We start from the raw sequence: 10,400 nt of genomic DNA, 5'->3' as shown, positions 1-10,400 counted from the left end.
CCCCAAAAACCCAGCCCCACCCCCAAAAACCCAGCCCCGAAAATCCCCTTCCCTCCCCAGGTTCACATTAAAAATCAAACCTGGGAAAATAAGGGTTAAACTCCTCCTTTTAACCCCAAAACCCTCCCATTCCCAAATCCACAGCTCTCCCCACCCGAATTCCCACTCCTCACCCCCAAAATCCTCTCCCCCCACCCCAAAACCTTTCCAGGCTGATGTTAAAGATGAACAAAAGTGGCCAAACCCCAGTTTTCACCCCCAAAATCCCCCCACCCCAATTTCTCACTGAATCTCCCCAGCTCTCCACTCAGGGGGAGGGTGGGAATGCCCAACTCCCCCATTTTCACCCCAAAAACCCTTTTTTCACCCCAAAATCCTCTTTTTCACCCCCAATTCCTCTTTTTTGCCCCCAAACCCCTCTTTTTTTACCCCCAAAACCCCATTTTTTCATCCCAAAAACCCCTTTTTTCTCCCCAAACCCCCCTTTTTCATCCCAAAATCCCCTTTTTCACCCCAAAACCCCTTTTTTCACCCTAAAACGCCTTTTTATCACCCCAAACCCCCCTTTTTCACCCCAAAATCCCCTTTTTCACCCCAAAACCCATTTTTTTCACCCTAAAACGCTTTTATCACCCCAAACCCCCCTTTTTTCACCCCAAAAACCCCATTTTTTCATCCCAAAAACCCCTTTAATCACCCCAAACCTCCCTTTTCTCACCCTAAACCCCCCTTTATTCTCCCCAAAACCCCCTCTAATCACCTCAAAAACCCCTTTAATCACCCCAACCCCCTTTTCACCCTAGTTTAGGGTCTTTGTGGGGTGCTGAGGGGATGGGGGGAGGAAAAAAGGGGGGTCAGGGGGGCTGGAGGTCATTTGGGGGGCAAATCTATAGGGAAAGGGGGTTGGGGTCACAGAGGGGTCGCAGCTCCCCACTCCTGGCTGGTTTTGGGGGGTCAGGGGTGGGTGTGAGGATTTTGGGGGTTCCAAGAGGGGTTTTTGGGGGGTCACTCACTGTTCCCACACCTGACCAGGTGCTGGTTAAGGGGCAGGAGTTTCAGGGGTGGGTGTGTGAATTCTGGGGGTTCCCAGAAGTGTTTTTGGGGGGGGTCACTCACTGTTCCCACACCTGACCAGGTGCTGGTTTTGGGGCAGGAGTTTCAGGGGTGGGTGTGCAGGTTCTGGGGGTTCCCAGAGAGGTTTTTTGGGGGGATCACTCCCTGGGGAGGGGGCTATTTCTACACCTGACCAGGGGCTGAACAAGGGGCTGTTTTTAGGAGGGGTTCAGGGGTGGGTGTGAGGGTTCTGGGGGTTCCCAGAGAGGTTTTGGGGGTGGGGGTGTCAATCACTGGAAAGGGTCTGTTCCCACACCTGACCAGGGGCTGGACAAGGTGCTGATTCTGGGACAGGAATTTCAAGGGTAGGTATGTCGATTCTGGGGGCTCACAGAGGTGTTTTTGGGGGGTCACCTGCTGTTCCCACACCTGACCAGGTGCTGGTTTTGGGACAGGAATTTCAGGGGTGGGTGTGTGGACTCTGGGGGCTCCCAGAGGGGTTTTGGGGGGTCACTCACCGGGGGGGGCTGTCCCCCAGCCTGGCTGGCAGCACGGTGGCTGCTGGACAAGGGGCTGTTGTTGTGGGCGGCGTTGGAGCTCACGGACACCGGGGCCTCGCCCAGCTCAGCCATCAGGGACAGGTACTCCTTGTCCATCCGTGCCTTGTCCTGTGCAGACTGTGGGTCCCCAGGCCTGGCAACCCAAGTGGGATGGTGAGTCTGGGGGGGCTGCACCCCCAAATCCCCCCCACCCCAACTCTGGTGCATGGCCTAGGAAAAGCTCTGAGGGTTTTCAAAGAGGCTTCAGAAGATTTCAGGGTATTTGGTGGGGTTTTGGCGAGATCTCAAGGAGATTGGCAGGATCCCAAGGGGGTTTTGAGGACTTTGTGGAATCCCAAGGAAGTTTAGAGAGGATTTTGAGGGATCTGGGGAGGGTTTGGGGCTGATTTAGGGAATCTCAAAGTTTGGGAATAGTTGAGGTCTCAGGAATTTAAGGAGCATTTGTAGAGAGCTCAGCAAGAACCTCAAGCAGAGAATCTCAAGAGCTCTGTGATGACCTCAGGAGGATCTGGTGGGTTTTCTGAGGAGTGTTTAGGGAATCCCACAAGGATCTGGGGGTTTATTTTGGGGGGGTCACCTGGCAAACTTGCAGTCGGAGGCGATGTGCCCGGCCCCGCCGCACTTGGTGCACACCGTGGTGTTGGTGATGCTGCGAGTCTCGGTGCTCTGCCACGGCCTCAGGATGCTGGGGAGGGGACAAGGATCACTCAGGGATTCTGGGGGGTTATTTTTACATTAATTAGGGGGGGTGGGACCCCTCTGACCGGTTGTCATCCTCCCGCAGGGTCCCGTTGAGCCGCGCCAGCTCCCGCAGCTGCATCTTGCGCAGATCGTTCTGGTCCTCGGGGGTCTCGATGCCCTGCTTCAGGATGTTCCTGATCTGGGGGGCACAGCGGGTGTCAGACAGGGGGGCTGCGCCTCCAGCACCCCCCTAAACCCCCTGGGGACACCCCCAAACCTGCTCCACGGCTTTCTTGACGTTCTCCATGGTGTTGGCAGTGACCAGGGCGTGCAGGGGCTCGTCCTCGCCCGGCAGCATCTGCCCGTCCTTGCGGCCCACCTTGCCCTCCTTCACTGAGCCCTTGCCCCTGATCATGATCTTGGCATTGCACTCCTTCTCGATGTTCTTCAGAGTGTTCCCCCTGGGAATGGGCCACCAGGACAGGCAGGTCACACTCAGAGCTCTCACAGAGCCCACCTGTCCTCCCTCACCTTTGCCCTGGGTTGTGTTCCCTCTCCATGTTTTGCTTGGGAATTCTGGGGGGTCCCACCCCCAGACTGGACCCCACATCAGGGGGAGTGGGGACCTGGTTCATCAGGAGCTCAGGCTCATTACAGACACAGGTGTGTCATTAAACAGCCCTGTGTTAATTAGGAAGGAATGTGGGGACACCCACACTGGGACCCTGCAGGTGCTGGGATGGGGACCCAGCAGCACCTCGGTGTTTCCAGGAACTCCCCACATTCCTGGGGTGAAGCTGAGGGGATCCCCCCTAGCCCCAGAGCCCTCTCACCCCCCCAGGATCTCGGGGTGCCCACCTGGGCCCGATGAGGAGCCCCACGAAGTTGATCTCGGGGTACTCGTCCTGCGGGATCATCACCTTGTCGCTCACCCGCGTCGCCGGCGGCCTGGGGAAGGACAAAAACGGGGGCTCAAACCCTTGGGAGAACCCCAAACTGGGCAGAACCAGCCCCAAATCGGGGTCAGGGGAGGGGTCTCTCCTCACTTGTAATCAGCAGGGGGCTTGAAGTCGGGGTTCAGGGCCACCATCTCGGTGATGAGGTTGTGCCTCTCCTCCTCCAGCTTCTTGCGCGTGCGGAACTCCCGCGTGTTCAGGCGCTTCCCCTCGCTGTTGTAGATGGGCTCCGGGGAGGGGGACCTGCTCCGGGGGGCGGGGGGGTCACTGGCAGGCCCCCAGACCCCTCAGGGGGGGCTGTGCCCCCAGAACCCCCTCCCCAATCCTCCCAGCCCCCGGGTGTGGGGGGTCTTCCCTCCCCTCGCTGTTGGCGATGGGGAGGGGGATGCGGAGGGGTGGGGAGGGGTCAGGACCCCCCCTCCCCAAACCACCACAACCCTCCCCCCGTCGCCACCCTGTGCCACTGCCCCCACCCACCCCCAGGAGGGGATAATTGGGGGGGGGAGCGTTAATTAGCGCCCAATTAAGGCCAGCAGAGCAGAGCCCTCCCCCTCCCCAAACCGCTCTTTGCCCGTTTCTCTGCGGTTTGGCCTCGGCTGGGTCAGGGTTTGGCCCCTTTGTGCCCGGTTTTGTTGTTTCTCCCTGGCTTTGCCCCGTTCCTGCTCCTTTTCTCCCAGGTTGTGCCCCAGTTCTCCCCCGTTTTTTTGCCCAATTTCCCCGTTTCTAGGAGGAAAAAGTCCCTGTCTGGGGGGGCCGCGCGGCTTTGGCAGCCCCGGAGGGAAGAGTCAAGGTCGCTTGAGCTGAGCCGTGGCGGGGTGAGAAAATCAGATTATGATTAAAAATCAGAATTATCAGCGAGGAAGGAAAAAAAAATAAAAAAGAGTCAGAATCGCTCGGGTTTGGTTAAATCGGCCCTTGGCTCCCCTCCCCCCCCAAAATAGCGAATTTTGGCAGCGGCTGCAAGAAGGGAAGAGATTAAGGCGGATCCTCCAAAAACAGCCGGCGCGGGCGACAGTCGAACCTGCCCCCGGTTTGGGGGGAAAAAGCGACTTTTCGGGGTTGGCAGCAGCCGGGTCCTCGGTGGAACTGCGACGTCACTGTCCCCGCTCGTGATTAATCGTTAATTCATTAATTAATTCCCCCCCCAACCAGCGCTAACGACGCCGCAGCGGGGGAGCGGCCTCGGCCCGGGGCGCTGCAGGAGCAAGGCTGGGTTAGCGCGGGGGGCCTGCGCCCCCCCAAACCTGGGAGACCCCCAAAACCTGGGGCTGTGTGTGGTGGTGGGGGGGGCGGTGTGACCCCCAAAACCTGGGGGGCCGGGGGGTGTCCCCCTCCCCTCCCCCCCCGGTGCTGGGACTCGGGAGGGCCCCCCCGGCCACCGCGGGGTGAGGGACCCCCAAAATGAGGGATCCCTGAGGACACAGGGACCCCCCCGGGGCTGGGGACCCCTGGACGGTGAGGGACTCCCACAGAGCTGGGGACCCCCCCAGAGCAGGGGGTCCCTGAGGGGGGAGGGACCCCGTCCTGCCCTGCCACAGAAAAATGGGGCCAAAACAGGAGGAAAAGGTGAAGAGAGGGAGTGGAGGGGGGAATTTGGCCCTTTGGAGGGACAACGGCAGCTCTGCCCCCCCTGCAGAGACAAACTGGGGTGAAAAGGGGGGGAAAGCAGAGCAAAAAGGGGGTGCAGTGGGGCTGGGGCCTCGTTAAGCCCCCAGAGCTCATTAAGCCACCACCACAGGTCGTTAATCCTCACCTAACGAGGCCCAGGCTGGGCTCAGCACCCCCAAACTCAGGAGCAACACCCCAAATTTGGGGGGGGGTGTGTGGTTCCAGAGCAGCACCCCCAAACTGAGGGGGAACACCCCAAAACTGGGGGGGGGGAACCCTGGATCAGCAGGGGAGGGGCATCCAGAGCAGCACCCCCAAATCCAGGGGGGGGGGAACTGGAGAAGGGGAGGGGTCCCGACCTGTCCTGGATTGGGGGGCGCTCCCAGGGGTCTCCCGTGCGCTGCTTGCGGCTCAGGTCTTCGATCTGCAGTTGCACTGGAAGGAACCCGGTCCCGGAGAGGTGAGAGAGACACAGTTACAAAACACCCACATTTTACACCCAAAAAATTAAAATAAAAATAAATAAATAAATCAAGCATTCCTCCCACAAAATCATCCTGCCACAGCCCGGCTTGGCCGGGTTAAAAGTCCTTTTTTTGTCCTTTTTTTTTGTTTTTTTTACCTACACCGGCTCCATGGCACCAAAACCAGGCATTACTGCCCTAAAACCAAATGGTTACGGTGAGAAAAAGCAGGTGTTGTTACCTAAAATTGACATTATTAGCAGAAAAATACACCTTCTTAGCGATAACAGCAGGTTATTACCCCAAAAAACCACATTGTTACCCCAAAAAACGTGTTATTACCAAAAAAAGCAGGTTATCACGAAAGAAAAATAATCACATTGTTATCAAAAAAATCACAGGATTACCCAAAAAAAGCACATTATTACCAAACCTCCTGCATTCTTATGGAAAATCTAGAGATTGTTATTGTAAAACCAGACATTATTACCTAAAATAGAAGATTATCAGTCAAAAAAAAGACATTATTTCCTAAAATATCACATTGTTACCTAAAATGTGAGATTATTACTACAGAAGGTGAACGTTATTACCTAAAACAACCACAATTTTAGCTAAAACAATCACAATTTTACCTAAAACGAGAGATTATGCCTAAAAAAATACACATTGCCTAAAATAGCCACATTATTACCCAAAACACAAGACTACTACTAAAAAAAGCAACTGTTATTACCTAGAACAGGAGATGTAATTAAACACAGTCATTATTAGCTAAAACACCTGATTACCACTAAAAATAAAGGTTATCAGAGGAACATTGTAACCTTAAAACACACAATAACAGCTAAAAATACATTTTTATCAAAAAATGAGCGTGGTTAACCAAGAGACTGTTGTGTTATTATGATACATTTTCACCTAAACCTGCAGGTTATCACCCAAAATTGCAAGTTTTGGTTAATTAACTTCCCTAAATCCCAGGGGGTTCTGACCCCACATCCTGCTGGGATTCTGACCCCAAACGCTGGGGAGGTTCTGACCCCAAATTCCCCAGATTTAATCCAAAATTTGGGGCTGTTGCTGATGTGAGCACAGGGAATTTAATCCCAAATCCTGGAGGTTTAGCCCCAGAATCTCAGGGGGGTTCTAACCCAAATTCCAGGGGGATTTTAACCCAAAACCTGTAGGTTCTGACCCTAAAATCCCGTTTTTCCCCTCAAAACTTTATTGATGTGAGCGTGTTCCTGCTCACACCTCAGCCTTGGGTGGTGGGCAAAGAAATCTGAGCCCAAACCCAGAGTTCTGACCCTAAACTCCAAATTCTGACCCTAAACCCCGAGTTCTGACCCTAAACCCTGAGCTCTGAGCCCAAACCCTGACTGTAAACCCAAAGCTCTGACCCTAAACTCGAGTTCTGAACCTAAACCCAAAGTTCTGACCCTAAATCCAAAGCTCTGACCCTAAACCCTGAGCTCTGACCCTAAACCCCGAGTTCTGACCCCACACCCTGAGCTCTGACCCTAAACCCAAAGCCCTGACCCTAAACCCTGAGCTCTGAGCCCAAACCCAGAGCTCTGAGCCTACACCCCAAATTCTGATCCTAAACCCCAAGCTCTGACCCTAAACCCCAAGCTCTGACTCCACACCTTGAGCTCTGACCCTAAACCCAAAGCCCTGACCCTAAACCCTGAGCTCTAAGCCCAAACCCTGACCCTAAACCCAAAGCTCTGACCCTAACTCGAGTTCTGACCCTAAACCCCGAGCTCTGACCCTGCACCCAAAGCCCTGACCCTAAACTCGAGTTCTGACCCTAAACCCCGAGCTGTGACTCTAAACCCAAAACCCTGACTCTAAACCCCGAGCTCTAAGCCCAAACCCTGACCCTAAACTCTAGTTCTGACCCTGCACGCAAAGCCCTGACCCCAAACCCTGAGCTCTGACCCTAAACTCGAGCTCTGACCCTAAAACCAAACTGCACCCAAAGCCCTGACCCTAAACTCGAGTTCTGACCCTAAACCCCGAGCTGTGACTCTAAACCCAAAACCCTGACTCTAAACCCCGAGCTCTAAGCCCAAACCCTGACTGTAAACCCAAAGCCCTGACCCTAAACCCCGAGCTCTAAGCCCAAACCCTGACCCTAAACTCTAGTTCTGACCCTGCACGCAAAGCCCTGACCCCAAACCCCGAGCTCTGACCCTGCACCCTCAGCCCTGACCCTGCACCCAAAGCCCTGACCCCAAACCCCGAGCTCTGACCCTAAACTCGAGCTCTGACCCTAAAACCAAAGCTCTAGCCTCAAACGCAAAGCCCTGACCCCAAACCCCAAGCTCTGACCCTGCACGCAAAGCCCTGACCCCAAACCCCGAGCTCTGACCCTAAACTCGAGCTCTGACCCTAAAACCAAAGCTCTAGCCTCAAACCCTCAGCCCTGACCCCACTGACCCTAACTCGAGTTCTGACCCTAAACCCCGAGCTCTGACCCTGCACCCAAAGCCCTGACCCTAAACTCGAGTTCTGACCCTAAACCCCGAGCTGTGACTCTAAACCCAAAACCCTGACTCTAAACCCCGAGCTCTAAGCCCAAACCCTGACCCTAAACCCAAAGCTCTGACCCTAACTCGAGTTCTGACCCTAAACCCCGAGCTCTGACCCTGCACCCAAAGCCCTGACCCTAAACTCGAGTTCTGACCCTAAACCCCGAGCTGTGACTCTAAACCCAAAACCCTGACTCTAAACCCCGAGCTCTAAGCCCAAACCCTGACCCTAAACCCAAAGCTCTGACCCTAACTCGAGTTCTGACCCTAAACCCCGAGCTCTGACCCTGCACCCAAAGCCCTGACCCTAAACTCGAGTTCTGACCCTAAACCCCGAGCTGTGACTCTAAACCCAAAACCCTGACTCTAAACCCCGAGCTCTAAGCCCAAACCCTGACCCTAAACCCAAAGCTCTGACCCTAACTCGAGTTCTGACCCTAAACCCCGAGCTCTGACCCTGCACCCAAAGCCCTGACCCTAAACTCGAGTTCTGACCCTAAACCCCGAGCTGTGACTCTAAACCCAAAACCCTGACTCTAAACCCCGAGCTCTAAGCCCAAACCCTGACCCTAAACCCAAAGCTCTGACCCTAACTCGAGTTCTGACCCTAAACCCCGAGCTCTGACCCTGCACCCAAAGCCCTGACCCTAAACTCGAGTTCTGACCCTAAACCCCGAGCTGTGACTCTAAACCCAAAACCCTGACTCTAAACCCCGAGCTCTAAGCCCAAACCCTGACCCTAAACCCAAAGCTCTGACCCTAACTCGAGTTCTGACCCTAAACCCCGAGCTCTGACCCTGCACCCAAAGCCCTGACCCTAAACTCGAGTTCTGACCCTAAACCCCGAGCTGTGACTCTAAACCCAAAACCCTGACTCTAAACCCCGAGCTCTAAGCCCAAACCCTGACCCTAAACTCTAGCTCTGACCCTGCACGCAAAGCCCTGACCCCAAACCCCGAGCTCTGACCCTGCACGCAAAGCCCTGACCCCAAACCCCGAGCTCTGACCCTGCACGCAAAGCCCTGACCCCAAACCCTGAGCTCTGACCCTAAACTCGAGCTCTGACCCTAAAACCAAAGCTCTAGCCTCAAACCCTCAGCCCTGACCCCAAACCCCGAGCTCTGACCCTGCACGCAAAGCCCTGACCCCAAACCCTGAGCTCTGACCCTAAACTCGAGCTCTGACCCTAAAACCAAAGCTCTAGCCTCAAACCCTCAGCCCTGACCCCAAACCCCTAGTTCTGACCCTGCACGCAAAGCCCTGACCCCAAACCCTGAGCTCTGACCCTAAACTCGAGCTCTGACCCTAAAACCAAAGCTCTAGCCTCAAACCCTCAGCCCTGACCCCAAACCCCGAGCTCTGAACCCAAACCCCGAGCTCTGACCCTGCACGCAAAGCCCTCACCCCAAACCCTGAGCTGTGACCCCAAACCCTCAGCCCTGACCCCGCACCCCGAGCTCTGACCCCAAAGCCCTGACCCCCTCCCCGCTCCGTTACCGATGTAGGCGCGCTCCTGCTCGCGGGTGAGCCCGGGCGGGATCACCGTGGGCATCCCCGGGATCACCGTCTTCTGCTCCAGCGAGTCCTGGTTCCAGCGGCTGCGCTTCCGCTTCCGCGGGAAGTCTGGGGGGAAACGCCGCGGTTCGGGCAACGCCGGCAGCGCCGGCAGCGCCGAGGGGCACGGCCCGTGGGGCTGGGGGGGTTTGGGGGCGCCGGCGGCTGCGGCTGCGGAGGTGGCGGAGGCGGCGGAGGAGGAGGCGGAGGAGGCGGCAGAGCCGCGAAAGGGAAAGCGGCGGCGGCCATGGGGGCGCGGGGGGCGGCGGGGCCGGGAGCGGGACCGGGCTGGGCCGCGCTCGCCCCGGTCGCCATAGAACGGCCCCCGCGCGGCCTTCGCGAACCTTCCACGCCGCCGCGCCGCGCGCGCCGCGCTGATTGGCCGCGCCGCGCGTCGATCAACGGGACAGCACGCCGCGATTGGTTGAAGGAGCTGTCTGTCAGGGCGGCGGCCGCGGGGATTGGCCAGCAGGCGGACGGGGGGGCGGAGGTGGACGCTGAGGCGATGGCGGCGGGGATTGGTCAGTGGGGCTGTCACTCAGGCGGAGAGCGGGGGAGGGGGAGCCAGAACGGCGAGCAGCGATTGGGTAGCGCGGCGGAGGGCGGGACCCACCGCGGAGGCTCCGCCATCATTGGCTGCGCTACGCTCCGCCCCGCGCCCCCAGACGGGGACTGCGGGAGACCCCGTGCCGGACATGAGTGACGTTCGCAGCAGACTTTGACCGGGCGCAGCTGATTGGCTGCCTCCCCTGTCACTCATGGAAAACGCGCGCTGATTGGTGGAAACGGGGGTGGGAGGGCGGGTGGGAGAGCGGCCCGCCAAAACCTCTCGCGAAGCATGGCGGGAGCTCGCCCGCGCGCGGAGGATCATGGGAGCCGCCCCCTCATGAGGGCCCGCGCCCCCCAAAAACGCAGGAGGAGGCGCTCGGTGAAAACAGCGGCACTTTTATTTTATTCTCGGTTATCCCACGGCCTCCCCCTCACCCC

General features: G+C 57.1%; 1 protein-coding gene across 1 annotated transcript in view; it reads right to left on the bottom strand.

Moving 5' to 3' along the window:
• LOC120510635 (splicing factor 1-like) overlaps nt 1-9,779 on the bottom strand; it is a 10,294-nt gene extending 515 nt beyond the window's left edge. The window contains 10 exon segments of the mRNA XM_039726633.1: nt 1,025-1,035; nt 1,467-1,746; nt 2,191-2,298; nt 2,378-2,493; nt 2,572-2,755; nt 3,153-3,242; nt 3,341-3,493; nt 5,218-5,293; nt 9,357-9,566; nt 9,569-9,779. Coding sequence (XP_039582567.1) covers nt 1,025-1,035; nt 1,467-1,746; nt 2,191-2,298; nt 2,378-2,493; nt 2,572-2,755; nt 3,153-3,242; nt 3,341-3,493; nt 5,218-5,293; nt 9,357-9,566; nt 9,569-9,728 — 1,388 coding nt within the window. The 5' untranslated portion in view covers nt 9,729-9,779.
• Nucleotides 9,780-10,400: the final 621 nt, after the last annotated feature.

The sequence above is a fragment of the Passer montanus genome, unplaced genomic scaffold, assembly GCF_014805655.1.
Source record: "Passer montanus isolate IOZ18808 unplaced genomic scaffold, ASM1480565v1 scaffold590, whole genome shotgun sequence".
Lineage (NCBI taxonomy): Eukaryota > Metazoa > Chordata > Aves > Passeriformes > Passeridae > Passer > Passer montanus.
The sequence above is the reverse complement of the archived record's forward strand: the minus strand, read 5'-3'. Positions and strand labels throughout refer to the sequence as shown.